At 55.2% G+C, this 17,619-nt stretch overlaps 1 protein-coding gene across 1 annotated transcript in view; it reads right to left on the bottom strand.

Annotated features, from left to right (window-relative positions):
- The window catches only part of LOC137306479 (cathepsin F-like), a 33,284-nt gene extending 15,868 nt beyond the window's left edge, over window positions 1-17,416 (bottom strand). Inside the window, exons 1-5 of the mRNA XM_067975737.1 lie at window positions 17,361-17,416; window positions 16,619-16,753; window positions 5,421-5,487; window positions 3,345-3,455; window positions 638-801 (exon numbers count right to left, since the gene is read on the bottom strand). Coding sequence (XP_067831838.1) covers window positions 638-801; window positions 3,345-3,455; window positions 5,421-5,487; window positions 16,619-16,717 — 441 coding nt within the window. The 5' untranslated portion in view covers window positions 16,718-16,753; window positions 17,361-17,416. The remainder of the gene's footprint in view (window positions 1-637; window positions 802-3,344; window positions 3,456-5,420; window positions 5,488-16,618; window positions 16,754-17,360) is intronic.
- Between the last annotated feature and the right edge of the window lie 203 nt (window positions 17,417-17,619).

The raw sequence follows: 17,619 nt of genomic DNA, 5'->3' as shown, positions 1-17,619 counted from the left end.
AACAATAACCTGCATTTATATAGCGCCTTTAACATAGTAAAACGTCCCAAGGTGCTTCACAGGAGCGATTATCAAACAAAATTTGACACCGAGCCACATAAGGAGATATTGGGAGAGGTGACCAAAAGCTTGGTCAAAGAGGTAGGTTTTAAGGAGCATCTTAAAGGAGGAGAGAGAGGCGGAGAGGTTTAGGGAGGGAATTCCAGAGCTTAGGGCCCAGGCAGCTGAAGGCACGGCCGCCAATGGTGGAGCGATAGAAATCAGGGGATGCGCGAGAGGCCAGAATTGGAGGAGCGCAGAGATCTCGGAGGGTTGTAGGGGCTGGAGGAGGTTACAGAGATAGGGAGGGGGGCGAGGGCCATGGAGGGATTTGAGAACCAGGATGAGAATTTTAAAATCGAGGCGTTCCCGGACCGGGAGCCGATGTCGGTCAGCGAGCACAGGGCGGGTGATGGGTGAACGGGACTTGGTGCGAGTTAGGATACGGGGGGGCAGCAGAGTTTTGGATGAGCTGGAGTTTACGGAGGGTGGGAGATGGGAGGCCGGGCCAGGAGAGCGTTGGAATAGTGGAGTCTGGAGGTAACGGAGGCACGGATGAGGGTTTCAGCAGCAGATGGGCGGCGACGGGCGATGTTACCTGATCTTTAACTTGAGTCACTGCTCCATATTTCCTCCAATCACATTGTCTGGGACAAGACAAATTTGTCATTGGTGTGCCTTCGTCCTGATAGAAGGCCTCTTTGGGCCAGCTCGAAGCGTTACTGAGCTCCTCGTTGAAGTAAAAGCCATTAAATTCTTCATCTGAAAAATAAACAAGTCACAATTAAAATGACAAAGCCGCAGTCGGTTTAATGTGAGGCCCGGGAGATGGGGCCAGGTCCAGAAGGCCAAGGTGGTGAAGAATTGGAGAGAAGCAAAGCAAGGGATGGGGGCCTTCTGGGCCCCACACTTTAGGAAAGATGTCAAGGCTTTGGAGAGAGGGTGCAGAAGAGATTTACCAGAATGGTGCCAGGGATGAGGGACTTCAGTTATGTGGAGAGACTGGAGAAGCTGGGATTGTTCTCCTCAGAGCAGAGAAGGTTAAGGGGAGATTTAATCGAGGTGTTCAAAATCATGAAGGGTTTTGATAGAGTAAATAAGGAGAAACTGTTTCCATTGGCAGGAGGGTCGGTGACCAGAGGACACGGATTTAAGATAATCGGCAAAAGAGCTAGAGGGGGGAGATGAGAATGTTTTTTTACGCAGCGAGTTGTGATGATCTGGAATGCGCTGCCTGAAAGGGCGGTGGAAGCAGATTCAATAATAACTTTCAAAAGGGGAATTGGAGAAATACTTGAAGGGGAAAAATTTGCAGAGCTCTGGGGGAGTGGGACTAATTGGAGAGCTCTTTCAAAGAGTTGGCACAGGCACGATGGGCCGAATGGCCTCCTTCTGTGCTGCATGATTCTACGGTCACCAAGTTTTGGGTCTCCAAAACTTTTTTTTTATTCGTTCATGGGATGTGGGCGTCGCTGGCGAGGCCGGCATTTATTGCCCATCCCTAATTGCCCTTGAGAAGGTGGTGGTGAGCCGCCTTCTTGAACCGCTGCAGTCCGTGTGGTGAAGGTTCTCCCACAGTGCTGTTAGGAAGGGAGTTCCAGGATTTTGACCCAGCGACCATGAAGGAACGGCTGATACAGATTGTAGGAGAAAGGGAGGGGGAGGAGAGAGAGAGAAGGGAGAGAGATGGGAGGGAAGAAAGAGAGAGAGAGAAGGGAGAGAGATGAAAGTGAGAGGGAGGAGAGAAAGAGAGAAAGTGAGAGAGAGAGAAAAATAGAGAGAATGAGATGGAGAGGGCAGAGAAAGAGAGACAGATAGACAGAGAGAAAGAAAGGGAGATCGAGAGAGAGGGAGAGGGAGAGGGCAGAGAAAGAGAGACAGATGGACAGAGAGAAAGAAAGAAAGGGAGATTGAGAGAGAGGGAGAGGGAGAGGGCAGAGAAAGAGAGACAGATGGACAGAGAGAAAGAAAGAAAGGGAGATTGAGAGAGAGGGAGAGGGAGAGGGCAGAGAAAGAGAGACAGATGGACAGAGAGAAAGAAAGAAAGGGAGATCGAGAGAGAGGGAGAGGGAGAGGGCAGAGAAAGAGAGACAGATGGACAGAGAGAAAGAAAGAAAGGGAGATCGAGAGAGAGGGAGAGGGCAGAGAAAGAGAGACAGATGGACAGAGAGAAAGAAAGAAAGGGAGATTGAGAGAGAGGGAGAGGGAGAGGGCAGAGAAAGAGAGACAGATGGACAGAGAGAAAGAAAGAAAGAAAGAGAGATCGAGGGAGAGGGAGAAACAAACAATTCGATAAAGGGAGCGAGGAAGGGAAAGAAGGAGACACAAGCAAGATAGAGAAGGAGGTAGAGTGAGAGAGAGACAGTATCAGAAATCAAGAAGGGAAAGAGGAAGTGTGCAGGAGAGAGAGAGAGAGAGAAAAACTGCGAGCGAATGATAAAGAGAGAGGGAGAGAAGCAGAGAAAGAGAAAAGAAATGGGTTTCTCAAGCCGAGCTGACGTGTTCCGAGGGGAAAGATGCCAGACAGGCCAGGCTGCCCGGGAGGGGGCCGCATGGCCTCTTGCGAGCACTTCCAGAGGGACGGGGAATGATCTCGCTCTGGGCTGGTGGAGGCTGCTTTTCTCAAAGGGGATCTGCGGCATCGAGTCCCCCGCGCCCCCCGATAGCGTCTCCATCAGGAGAGGATTTAGGAGACACTTCTTCACGCTCGCTCAATTAATCACATTAAATCTGAGATCGATAGATTTTTGCTAGCCGAGGACATTAAGAGACACGGAGCCAAGTCGGGTGGAGCTAGGATACAGATCGGCCATTGAACGGCGGAACAGGCTCGAGGGGCTGAACGGCCCCCGCCCCCCCCCCCCCCCCGCCTCCTGTTCCTATGTCGCTGCGTCAACATTCCCGATTAGAACAGATAGGCGGATGCGGGGAAAGCAGGGGGTGAGGTGAACGTATATGGGAACAGGGGCGGGTAAACGTGATTGGGATTACTTGGAGGGAAAGGCCAACACGGCCTGGGTGGGCCGAGTGGCCTATTTCTGCGTTGTCACTTCGATGCGCCGCTACGTATATATGCACGTTTTTTTTTTAACGCAAGCGCTGTTGAACACGGGACTTTCACTCCACGTAAGTATGCGCCGGATGGCTATCCAGTTGTGCACCCCATCGCCACTCAGGCCTAGTCACTCGACCGGTGTCCAGGCTTCGGCCTACGCCAGTCAACAGGCACTGAGCCTTGCCCACCAGGCCCAGTGGAGAGAGACCCCCTTCACTAATGCCAGCCACCGTGCCAACCTTTGCGTTACCTGACATGTCGCTGAACTTGGTGATTCCGTACTCTGCAGTGCCTCTGTCCTGCTCCTGCATCTCCTTGGCTTTCTTGAGATTCTCCACAAAGATCTGAAAACGGTTTTCCTCTATAATTGAAGCAAATCCAAGAAGAAAAAGTGTAAGTTGGGGGGGGGCGGCTGGTGGGATGAGGGGGTATTATTTTGGGGGCGAGTGTAAGAAATCGGAGGCTGTTGCTATACATATCTCCCGATTATCATTCCCCGGCTGTTCTCCTGCCTTCTATCCCGAAGGCAAGTGAGTAATGCCCGGTCCCATTCCCTAGCAGCTCACTGGAGCACTCTGTCACGTGCGAGTCTCGGCAGTGGGCCACACGGACGCAGCTGTCGTCCTGTCGCAGGTTTAGGCACGCGGCACTTCCCAGCATGGGTCAACGGACAGGGATCGGGAGTGGGAACACTGGGTGTTGGGGATCGGGAGCGGGAACACTGGGTGTTGGGGATCGGGAGCGGGAACACTGGGTGTTGGGGATCGGGAGCGGGAACACTGGGTGTTGGGGATCGGGAGTGGGAACACTGGGTGTTGGGGATCGGGAGCGGGAACACTGGGTGTTGGGGATCGGGAGTGGGAACACTGGGTGTTGGGGATCGGGAGCGGGAACACTGGGTGTTGGGGATCGGGAGCGGGAACACTGGGTGTTGGGGATCGGGAGTGGGAACACTGGGTGTTGGGGATTGGGAGTGGGAACACTGGGTGTTTGGGATCGGGAGTGGGAACACTGGGTGTTGGGGATCGGGAGTGGGAACACTGGGTGTTGGGGATCGGGAGCGGGAACACTGGGTGTTGGGGATCGGGAGTTGGAACACTGGGTGTTGGGGATCGGGAGTGGGAACACTGGGTGTTGGGGATCGGGAGCGGGAACACTGGGTGTTTGGGATTGGGAGCGGGAACACTGGGTGTTGGGGATCGGGAGTTGGAACACTGGGTGTTGGGGATCGGGAGCGGGAACACTGGGTGTTGGGGATCGGGAGTGGGAACACTGGGTGTTGGGGATCGGGAGCGGGAACACTGGGTGTTGGGGATCGGGAGTGGGAACACTGGGTGTTGGGGATCGGGAGCGGGAACACTGGGTGTTGGGGATCGGGAGTGGGAACACTGGGTGTTGGGGATCAGGAGCGGGAACACTGGGTGTTGGGGATCGGGAGCGGGAACACTGGGTGTTGGGGATTGGGAGTGGGAACACTGGGTGTTGGGGATCGGGAGCGGGAACACTGGGTGTTGGGGATCGGGAGTTGGAACACTGGGTGTTGGGGATCGGGAGCGGGAACACTGGGTGTTGGGGATCGGGAGCGGGAACACTGGGTGTTGGGGATCGGGAGCAGGAACACTGGGTGTTGGGGATCGGGAGCGGGAACACTGGGTGTTGGGGATCGGGAGTGGGAACACTGGGTGTTGGGGATCGGGAGCGGGAACACTGGGTGTTGGGGATCGGGAGCGGGAACACTGGGTGTTGGGGATCGGGAGCGGGAACACTGGGTGTTGGGGATCGGGAGCGGGAACACTGGGTGTTGGGGATCGGGAGCGGGAACACTGGGTGTTGGGGATCGGGAGCGGGAACACTGGGTGTTGGGGATCGGGAGTGGGAACACTGGGTGTTGGGGATCGGGAGTGGGAACACTGGGTGTTGGGGATCGGGAGCGGGAACACTGGGTGTTGGGGATCGGGAGCGGGAACACTGGGTGTTGGGGATCGGGAGCGGGAACACTGGGTGTTGGGGATCGGGAGCGGGAACACTGGGTGTTGGGGATCGGGAGTGGGAACACTGGGTGTTGGGGATCGGGAGTGGGAACACTGGGTGTTGGGGATCGGGAGCGGGAACACTGGGTGTTGGGGATCGGGAGCGGGAACACTGGGTGTTGGGGATCGGGAGCGGGAACACTGGGAGATAATTAACTTCCTTACCCCAGCGTCAAGGAGGTCAACGGCAGTGTTGTCTCTGCCCGCCTGAGACCGGCTCACTCAGCACAGGCCTGGGGTTAGACTCGGGCCTTCCTAGCCTATGGGAGTAATGACTGATTCACTGCGAACCCTACCTTCATGTTCTTCATAGGCCTTGTTGTACGTCTCTTTAAACTTCTCGAACTGGGTCCTTAGCTGGGACTAGGGAATGAAAGGAGGGACAATCAGTTCTCAGTCGGAAAATGGTCCATCTCCCTCATTTTGTCCAGCAGCCATTTTATACCCGAAGCACCTCAGCTACTTTCGAATATCCGGACGCAAAGCAGATGAAGGTCAAACTGTTTGATTGCCCCGGATACGCAGGGAACGGAGAGGGAACACCCGGATACGCAGGGAACGGAGAGGGAACACCCGGATACGCAGGGAACGGAGAGGGAACACCCGGATACACAGGGAACGGAGAGGGAACACCCGGATACGCAGGGAATGGAGAGGGAACACCCGGATACACAGGGAATGGAGAGGGAACACCCGGATACACAGGGAACGGAGAGGGAACACCCGGATACGCAGGGAACGGAGAGGGAACACCCGGATACGCAGGGAATGGAGAGGGAACACCCGGATACACAGGGAATGGAGAGGGAACACCCGGATACGCAGGGAACGGAGAGGGAACACCCGGATACACAAGGAATGGAGAGGGAACACCCGGATACACAAGGGAACGGAGAGGGAACACCCGGATACGCAGGGAACGGAGAGGGAACACCCGGATACGCAGGGAATGGAGAGGGAACACCCGGATACACAGGGAATGGAGAGGGAACACCCGGATACGCAGGGAACGGAGAGGGAACACCCGGATACACAAGGGATGGAGAGGGAACACCCGGATACACAAGGAACGGAGAGGGAACACCCGGATACACAGGGAATGGAGAGGGAACACCTGGATACACAGGGAATGGAGAGGGAACACCCGGATACACAAGGAACGGAGAGGGAACACCCGGATACACAAGGAACGGAGAGGGAACACCCGGATACACAGGGAACGGAGAGGGAACACCTGGATACACAAGGGATGGAGAGGGAACACCCGGATACACAGGGAATGGAGAGGGAACACCTGGATACACAAGGGATGGAGAGGGAACACCCGGATACACAGGGAATGGAGAGGGAACACCCGGATACACAGGGAATGGAGAGGGAACACCCGGATACGCAGGGAACGGAGAGGGAACACCTGGATACACAGGGAACGGAGAGGGAACACCTGGATACACAAGGAATGGAGAGGGAACACCCGGATACACAGGGAATGGAGAGGGAACACCCGGATACACAGGGAATGGAGAGGGAACACCCGGATACGCAGGGAACGGAGAGGGAACACCCGGATACGCAGGGAATGGAGAGGGAACACCCGGATACGCAGGGAACGGAGAGGGAACACCCGGATACACAGGGAATGGAGAGGGAACACCCGGATACGCAGGGAATGGAGAGGGAACACCCGGATACGCAGGGAATGGAGAGGGAACACCCGGATACGCAGGGAACGGAGAGGGAACACCCGGATACGCAGGGAATGGAGAGGGAACACCCGGATACGCAGGGAATGGAGAGGGAACACCCGGATACGCAGGGAACGGAGAGGGAACACCCGGATACACAAGGGAACGGAGAGGGAACACCCGGATATGCAGGGAATGGAGAGGGAACACCCGGATACACAAGGGAATGGAGAGGGAACACCCGGATACACAGGGAATGGAGAGGGAACACCCGGATACACAAGGGAACGGAGAGGGAACACCCGGATACGCAGGGAACGGAGAGGGAACACCCGGATACACAAGGGAACGGAGAGGGAACACCCGGATACGCAGGGAATGGAGAGGGAACACCCGGATAAACAAGGGAACGGAGAGGGAACACCCGGATACGCAGGGAATGGAGAGGGAACACCCGGATACGCAGGGAATGGAGAGGGAACACCCGGATACACAGGGAACGGAGAGGGAACACCCGGATACGCAGGGAATGGAGAGGGAACACCCGGATACACAGGGAATGGAGAGGGAACACCCGGATACGCAGGGAACGGAGAGGGAACACCCGGATACACAAGGGATGGAGAGGGAACACCCGGATACACAAGGAACGGAGAGGGAACACCCGGATACACAGGGAATGGAGAGGGAACACCCGGATACACAGGGAATGGAGAGGGAACACCCGGATACACAAGGAACGGAGAGGGAACACCCGGATACACAAGGAACGGAGAGGGAACACCCGGATACACAGGGAATGGAGAGGGAACACCCGGATACACAGGGAATGGAGAGGGAACACCTGGATACACAAGGGATGGAGAGGGAACACCCGGATACACAGGGAATGGAGAGGGAACACCCGGATACACAGGGAATGGAGAGGGAACACCCGGATACGCAGGGAACGGAGAGGGAACACCCGGATACGCAGGGAATGGAGAGGGAACACCCGGATACGCAGGGAACGGAGAGGGAACACCCGGATACACAGGGAATGGAGAGGGAACACCCGGATACGCAGGGAATGGAGAGGGAACACCCGGATACGCAGGGAATGGAGAGGGAACACCCGGATACGCAGGGAACGGAGAGGGAACACCCGGATACGCAGGGAATGGAGAGGGAACACCCGCATACGCAGGGAATGGAGAGGGAACACCCGGATACGCAGGGAATGGAGAGGGAACACCCGGATACGCAGGGAACGGAGAGGGAACACCCGGATACACAAGGGAATGGAGAGGGAACACCCGGATACGCAGGGAATGGAGAGGGAACACCCGGATACACAAGGGAATGGAGAGGGAACACCCGGATACACAGGGAATGGAGAGGGAACACCCGGATACACAGGGAATGGAGAGGGAACACCCGGATACGCAGGGAACGGAGAGGGAACACCCGGATACGCAGGGAACGGAGAGGGAACACCCGGATACACAAGGGAACAGAGAGGGAACACCCGGATACGCAGGGAATGGAGAGGGAACACCCGGATACACAAGGGAATGGAGAGGGAACACCCGGATACACAGGGAATGGAGAGGGAACACCCGGATATGCAGGGAATGGAGAGGGAACACCCAGATACACAGGGAACGGAGAGGGAACACCTGGATACACAAGGGACGGAGAGGGAACACCCGGATACACAGGGAACGGAGAGGGAACACCCGGATACGCAGGGAACGGAGAGGGAACACCTGGATACACAAGGGACGGAGAGGGAACACCCGGATACGCAGGGAACGGAGAGGGAACACCCGGATACGCAGGGAATGGAGAGGGAACACCCGGATACACAGGGAATGGAGAAGGAACACCCGGATACACAGGGAATGGAGAGGGAACACCCGGATACGCAGGGAATGGAGAGGGAACACCCGGATACGCAGGGAAGGGAGAGGGAACACCCGGATACGCAGTGAATGGAGAGGGAACACCCGGATACACAGGGAACGGAGAGGGAACACCCGGATACGCAGGGAAGGGAGAGGGAACACCCGGATACGCAGGGAACGGAGAGGGAACACCCGGATACGCAGGGAACGGAGAGGGAACACCCGGATACACAAGGGAACGGAGAGGGAACACCCGGATACGCAGTGAACGGAGAGGGAACACCCGGATACACAAGGGACGGAGAGGGAACACTCGGATACACAAGGGACGGAGAGGGAACACCCGGATACACAAGGGACGGAGAGGGAACACCCGGATACACAAGGGACGGAGAGGGAACACCCGGATACACAAGGGACGGAGAGGGAACACCCGGATACACAGGGAATGGAGAGGGAACACCCGGATACACAGGGAATGGAGAGGGAACACCCGGATACGCAGGGAATGGAGAGGGAACACCCGGATACACAGGGAATGGAGAGGGAACACCCGGATACGCAGGGAATGGAGAGGGAACACCCGGATACACAGGGAATGGAGAGGGAACACCCGGATACGCAGGGAATGGAGAGGGAACACCCGGATACACAGGGAATGGAGAGGGAACACCCGGATACACAAGGGAACGGAGAGGGAACACCCGGATACGCAGGGAACGGAGAGGGAACACCCGGATACGCAGGGAAGGGAGAGGGAACACCCGGATACACAGGGAATGGAGAGGGAACACCCGGATACACAAGGGAACGGAGAGGGAACACCCGGATACGCAGGGAATGGAGAGGGAACACCCGGATACGCAGGGAATGGAGAGGGAACACCCGGATACGCAGGGAATGGAGAGGGAACACCCGGATACGCAGGGAATGGAGAGGGAACACCCGGATACACAGGGAATGGAGAGGGAACACCCGGATACACAGGGAATGGAGAGGGAACACCCAGATACGCAGGGAATGGAGAGGGAACACCCGGATACACAGGGAATGGAGAGGGAACACCCGGATACGCAGGGAATGGAGAGGGAACACCCGGATACACAGGGAATGGAGAGGGAACACCCGGATACACAAGGGAACGGAGAGGGAACACCCGGATACGCAGGGAACGGAGAGGGAACACCCGGATACGCAGGGAAGGGAGAGGGAACACCCGGATACACAGGGAATGGAGAGGGAACACCCGGATACACAAGGGAACGGAGAGGGAACACCCGGATACGCAGGGAACGGAGAGGGAACACCCGGATACACAGGGAACGGAGAGGGAACACCCGGATACGCAGGGAATGGAGAGGGAACACACGGATACGCAGGGAAGGGAGAGGGAACACCCGGATACGCAGGGAACGGAGAGGGAACACCCGGATACGCAGGGAACGGAGAGGGAACACCCGGATACACAGGGAATGGAGAGGGAACACCCGGATACACAGGGAATGGAGAGGGAACACCCAGATACGCAGGGAATGGAGAGGGAACACCCGGATACACAGGGAATGGAGAGGGAACACCCGGATACGCAGGGAATGGAGAGGGAACACCCGGATACACAGGGAATGGAGAGGGAACACCCGGATACACAAGGGAACGGAGAGGGAACACCCGGATACGCAGGGAACGGAGAGGGAACACCCGGATACGCAGGGAAGGGAGAGGGAACACCCGGATACACAGGGAATGGAGAGGGAACACCCGGATACACAAGGGAACGGAGAGGGAACACCCGGATACGCAGGGAACGGAGAGGGAACACCCGGATACACAGGGAACGGAGAGGGAACACCCGGATACGCAGGGAATGGAGAGGGAACACCCGGATACGCAGGGAAGGGAGAGGGAACACCCGGATACGCAGGGAACGGAGAGGGAACACCCGGATACGCAGGGAACGGAGAGGGAACACCCGGATACACAAGGGAACGGAGAGGGAACACCCGGATACGCAGTGAATGGAGAGGGAACACCCGGATACACAGGGAATGGAGAGGGAACACCCGGATACGCAGGGAACGGAGAGGGAACACCCGGATACACAAGGGAACGGAGAGGGAACACCCGGATACGCAGTGAATGGAGAGGGAACACCCGGATACACAGGGAATGGAGAGGGAACACCCGGATACGCAGTGAATGGAGAGGGAACACCCGGATACACAAGGGACGGAGAGGGAACACTCGGATACACAAGGGACGGAGAGGGAACACCCGGATACACAAGGGACGGAGAGGGAACACCCGGATACACAAGGGATGGAGAGGGAACACCCGGATACACAAGGGACGGAGAGGGAACACCCGGATACGCAAGGGACGGAGAGGGAACACCCGGATACGCAGGGAACGGAGAGGGAACACCCGGATACGCAAGGGACGGAGAGGGAACACCCGGATACACAGGGAACGGAGAGGGAACACCCGGATACGCAGGGAACGGAGAGGGAACACCCGGATACGCAGGGAACGGAGAGGGAACACCCGGATACACAGGGAATGGAGAGGGAACACCCGGATACACAGGGAACGGAGAGGGAACACCCGGATACACAAGGGACGGAGAGGGAACACCCGGATACGCAAGGGACGGAGAGGGAACACCCGGATACGCAGGGAACGGAGAGGGAACACCCGGATACGCAAGGGACGGAGAGGGAACACCCGGATACACAGGGAACGGAGAGGGAACACCCGGATACGCAGGGAACGGAGAGGGAACACCCGGATACACAAGGGACGGAGAGGGAACACCCGGATACGCAAGGGACGGAGAGGGAACACCCGGATACGCAGGGAACGGAGAGGGAACACCCGGATACACAGGGAACGGAGAGGGAACACCCGGATACGCAGGGAACGGAGAGGGAACACCCGGATACGCAGGGAACGGAGAGGGAACACCCGGATACACAGGGAACGGAGAGGGAACACCCGGATACACAGGGAATGGAGAGGGAACACCCGGATACGCAGGGAACGGAGAGGGAACACCCGGATACACAAGGGATGGAGAGGGAACACCCGGATACACAAGGAACGGAGAGGGAACACCCGGATACACAAGGGACGGAGATGGAACACCCGGATACACAAGGGACGGAGAGGGAACACCCGGATACACAAGGAATGGAGAGGGAACACCCGGATACACAGGGAACGGAGAGGGAACACCCGGATACACAAGGGACGGAGAGGGAACACCCGGATACACAAGGGACGGAGAGGGAACACCCGGATACACAAGGGACAGAGAGGGAACACCCGGATACACAGGGAAGGGAGAGGGAACACCCGGATACGCAGGGAACGGAGAGGGAACACCCGGATACACAAGGAATGGAGAGGGAACACCCGGATACACAAGGGAATGGAGAGGGAACACCCGGATACGCAGGGAATGGAGAGGGAACACCCGGATACACAAGGGACGGAGAGGGAACACCCGGATACACAAGGGAATGGAGAGGGAACACCCGGATACGCAGGGAATGGAGAGGGAACACCCGGATACACAAGGGACGGAGAGGGAACACCCGGATACACAGGGAACGGAGAGGGAACACCCGGATACACAAGGGACGGAGAGGGAACACCCGGATACACAAGGGACGGAGAGGGAACACCCGGATACACAAGGGACGGAGAGGGAACACCCGGATACACAAGGGACGGAGAGGGAACACCCGGATACACAGGGAACGGAGAGGGAACACCCGGATACACAAGGGACGGAGAGGGAACACCCGGATACACAAGGGACGGAGAGGGAACACCCGGATACACAAGGGACGGAGAGGGAACACCCTCGGGCCAATTGGCTCCCTTGGTGAGCAGAGGCTGCTGCCTTGTGCACCTCCCTCCCCCAAACAGCAGGGCAAACTCACTCCTGGGGGTGAGGAAGGAAACCTGGGGCTAATTTCCAGGAAAAACTCTGGGAATTTCCTCAAGCAAACTCCAAGAAATCACAATTATGTATCTTACATTCTTAATTTCACCGTCTTCCCCAATACAGCCCAATTCCCTTAAGAACATAACACTGTGCTGGGTCAGAAAATAAAACATTTGCATTTATATAGCACCTTTGTGGTGGATATGGACTTTCAAAAGGCGTTTGATAAAGTGCCGCATAATGGGCTTGTCATCAAGATTGAAGCCCATGGAATAAAAGGGGCAGCATGGATACAGAATTGGATAAGTAACAGGAAACAGAGTAGTGGTGAACGGTTGTTTTTCGGACCGGAGGGAGGTGTACAGTGGTGTTCCCCAGGGGTCGGTGCTGGGACCACTGCTTTTCTTGATATATATTAATGACCTGGACTTGGGTGTACAGGGCACAATTTCAAAATTTGCAGATGACACAAAACTTGGAAGGGTGAGGAGGATAGAGATAGACTTCAAGAGGATATGGGCAGGTTGGTGGAATGGGCGGACACGTGGCAGATGAAATTTAACACAGAAAAATGCGAGGTGATACATTTCAGAAGGAAGAACGAGGAGAGGCAATATAAACTAGAGGGAACAATTCTTGCAGGAACAGAGAGATCTGGGGGTATATGTGCACAAATCGTTGAAGGTGGCAGGACAGGTTGAGAAAGTGGTTGAAAAAGCATACGGGATCCTGGGCTTTATAAATAGAGGCTTAGAGTGCAAAAGCAAGGAAGTCATGACGAACCTTTATAAAACACTGGTTTGGCCACAACTGGAGGATTGTGTCCAGTTCTGGGCACCGCACTTTAGGAAAGATGTGAAGGCCTTAGAGAGGGTACAGAGGAGATTTACTAGAACGATTCCAGGGATGAGGGACTTCAGTTATGTGGATAGACTGGAGAAGCTGGGGTTGTTCTCCTTGGAACAGAGACGGTTGCGAGGAGATTTGATAGAGGTGTTCAAAATCATGAAGGGTCTAGACAGAGTAGATAGAGAGAATCTGTTCCCATTGGCGGAAGGGTCAAGAACCAGAGGGCATAGATTTAAGGTGATTGGCAAAAGAACCAAAGGTGACATGAGGAAAAACTTTTGTACACAGCGAGTGGTTGTGATCTGGAATGCACTGCCCGAGGGGGTGGTGGAGGCAGATTCAATCATGGCCTTCAAAAGGGAACTGGATAAGTACTTGAAAGGAAAAAATGTGCAGGGCTACAGGGATAGGGCGGGGGAGTGGGACTAGCTGGATTGCTCTTGCGTAGAGCCAGCACGGACTCAATGGGCTGAATGGCCTCCTTCCGTGCTGTAACCGTTCTATGATTCTTTCATGACCTCAGGACATCCCAAAGTATTTTACAGCCAATGAAGTAACTTCACTGTTGTAACATAGCAGCCAATTTGTGCACAGCAAGATCCCACAAACAGCGATGTGATAATGACCAGATCATCTGTTTTTTAGTGATGTTGGTTGAGGGATAAATATTAGCCTGGACACCGGGGAGAACTCCCCCTGCTCTTCTTCCAATGTGGGATCTTTTATGTCCACCTGAGAGGGGCAGACGGGGCCTCGGTTTAACGTCTCATCCGAAAGACGGCACCTCCGACAGTGCGGCACTCCCTCAGTACTGGCACTGGGAGTGTCGGCCTGGATTATGGGGCTCGAGTCTCTGGATTGGGGCTCGAACCCACGACCTTCTTGCTCAGAGGTAGAGAGAGAGAGGCCCACTGAGGCATGGCTGACTGTCACCTCCAGACATCAGGCCAATTCCACTTTACCCTGATACCCTTCAATAGCCCAGACTGCCAAAAATGTATCCGCCTCCCACTCAAACTTGATAACCTTCTCCGCATCCCATGCTGCGCTGTCCCAGCCCCTGCCTCACCTCTCCTTGTTTCAGCTTGAATCTGATTCCCCTTGTCCTACAGCTTGTGCTAATCTTGGAATCTTCCAGCACAGAAGGAGGCCGTTTGGCCCATCGTGGCTGGGCCCGCTCTTTGAAAGAGCTCTCCCACTCCCCGCTGCTCTTTCCCCGTAGCCCTGCAAATTTCTTCCTTTTCAAGTATTTCTCCAATTCCCCTTTTGAAAGTTATTATTGAATCTGCTTCCACCGCCCTTTCAGGCAGCGCATTCCAGATCATCACAACTCGCTGCGTAAAAAAACATTCTCATCTCTCCCTCTCTGGTTGCTCAACCAATTATCTTAAATCTGTGTCCTCAGGTCACCGACCCTCCTGCCACTGGAAACAGTTTCTCCCTATCTACTCTATCAAAACCCCTCATGATTTTGAACACCTCGATTAAATCTCCCCTTAACCTTCTCTGCTCTAAGGAGAACAATCCCAGCTTCTCCAGTCTCTCCACATAACTGAAGTCCCTCATCCCTGGTCCCATTCTAGTAAATCTCCTCTGCACCCTCTCCAAGGCCTTGACATCCTTCCCTAAAGTGCGGTGCCCAGAATTGGACACAATACTCCAGCTGAGGCCTAACCAGTGATTTATAAAGGTTTAGCATAACTTCCTTGCTTTTGTACTCTGTGCCTCTATTAATAAAGCCCAGGATCCCAGATGCTTTTTTAACAGCCTTCTCAACTTGTCCTGCCACCTTCAAAGATTTGTGTACATACACCCCCAGGTCTCTCTGTTCCTGCACCCCCTTTAAAATTGTCCCATTTAGTTTATTTTGCCTCTCCTCATTCTTCCTACCAAAATGCATCACTTCACACTTCTCTGTGTTAAATTTCATCTGTCATGTGTCTGCCCATTTCACCAGTCTGTCTACGTCCTCCCGAAGTCTGTTACTATCCTCCTCATTGTTTACTACATTCCCGAGTTTCGTGTCATCTGCAAACTTTGAAATTCTACCCTCTGTACCCAAGTCCAGGTCGTTAATATATATCAAAAAGAGCAGTGGTCCTAATACTGACCCCTGGGGAACACCACTGTAAACTTCCCTCCAGTCTGAAAAACAACCGTTCACTACTCTCTGCTTTCTGCCCCTTAGCCAATTTTGTACCACTGTCCCTTTAATCCCATGGGCTTCTATTTTGCTAACAAGTCTATCATGTGGCACTTTATCAAACGCCTTTTGAAAGTCCATATACACAACATCAACTGCACTGCCCTCATCAACCCTCTCCGTTACTTCATCAAAGGACTAGAGCTTGTGCTAATGCATTTGCACAATGGGCTGAATGGCCTCCCTCTGTGCTATATGATTGGATGCTTAGAACCCTCCCCCCCGAGATTCCTTTTGTGTCACTTCCTTCTCAGCCCCCTTTGCACAGTTGAGCTACACTGCACTACACTCCCACTTGTCCGGCCCTGTGTGACTGGCCTGTATCTGCCCAGCAGTGCGTCTGGGAGAGGCTCCCAACAGAAGCCGTCCATTAATCGAGTCGATTAATGCTTCAAGAAGGAGCTGCGCAAATACCTGAGCACAGGTGCGTGCACGTGAGCGCATGAGAGATCAGGGCTGAGAGGTTCGGGCACGCCCATTTTTGGGCGCGTGGGGGAGGGGGTGGGCGCAGGGAACGATCCCTGTACCTGTGTGGTGAAGCCCGGGCTGCGGGCCTCATTTCCATCGCATAGACAACGTGTGTTGGAAGATCACAGCTGCCCTCAGGTAGGGGAAGGGATGACCGGACCAGGATTAATGGCGGCCTGCAGCAGTCCCTTTTCCGGATTTGGCACAGGAGGCCTCAAACAGGCCCCTAAATTGCATCCGCAAAGGGCCTGAGGCCTGTTTCAGGCGTGGGCGCTGCAGGCCGATTTTTTTTTTTTGTTGGGCCTTTACCAATATGGCGTGCGGCGCACTTCCGGCTGGTAACGAGCCTGTGCTTCCTGCCCGCCATATTGGAGGCTTAGGCGGCGGTTTAGCGCCTGAACAAAATGGCGCAGGGCTCCCGACTTTCTAGGCCTCGACAGTTTCGAGTACTTACGAGGTCTTCATCCTCTTTGAAGGAGCTTTCATCGGGGTCGGCCATTGACTGTAGGAAGGTGTAGGTGAAGAAGACGCAGATTATAGAGAGTCTCAGCATCGTGACAAAGCTCCAGACAGCACAAGAGAAAAAAACCTGGCATGGGAAACAAGGAACACAAGATGCTTTAGTAACACGAAAAGGGGCCCGGAGACCCAACGAACCTGCCCCTTCAGTTAAATCAACCCCAACTCCAGAATCGTCACCTGTGCTACATTGGGTATCTCTCTCTCTCTCTCTCTCTCTCGGAATCAGAAGGTCATGGGTTCGAGTCTCACTCCAGAGACTTGAGCCCATAATCTATGCAAGCCCCCACTAAGTGCACCGCTGAGGGAGTGCTGCACTGCCGGAGGTGCCATCTTTCAGGTGAGGCAGTTTAACATCTCATCTGAAAGGCGGCAACTCCGACGGTGCGGCACTCCCTCGGTACTGGCACCGGGAGTGTCGGCCTGGATTATGGGGCTCGAGGTTCTGGAACGGGGCTCGAACCCATGACCTTCTGACTCAGAGGAGAGAGAGAGAGAGCCACTCGGCCAAGGTGGCTATTATCTAGGTGCAACTCAATGAGGCATTTTGATCGTCAAGGGCGGCGAGGCAGTCCTCATCCGCTAGCCATACAGACCAATTGCCCGTTCTGTCTCCTCACTCTCCGCTCTCTCTCTCTCTCTCCCTTGCCCGTATGGACCTCAGGTCGCCAACTTACCAGTGTTCCTTCAGTCGGGTCCCAGGAGGTTCGATGGAGTTGGTGGAACTTACCGGATCTTTTATAGTCAAATGAGCACGCCCCTTCGCCCCGCCCTGTTCAGTCGAGTGACCAATGGAGGCATGAAGTCGCAGAAAGCATCGAACCCGGGGGAGGGGAGAGAAAGCCAAAAATTGCACCATCATTTTTCAAAAAAAAATGTGCGACCACCTTCCTCATTTTTTATCTGTACTTTCTCCAGGTTCGTTTGGACCTCTCG

Source organism: Heptranchias perlo, chromosome 43 (assembly GCF_035084215.1).
Source record: "Heptranchias perlo isolate sHepPer1 chromosome 43, sHepPer1.hap1, whole genome shotgun sequence".
In the NCBI taxonomy this organism is placed as follows: domain Eukaryota; kingdom Metazoa; phylum Chordata; class Chondrichthyes; order Hexanchiformes; family Hexanchidae; genus Heptranchias; species Heptranchias perlo.
This window is presented reverse-complemented; position numbering and strand designations above follow the sequence as displayed.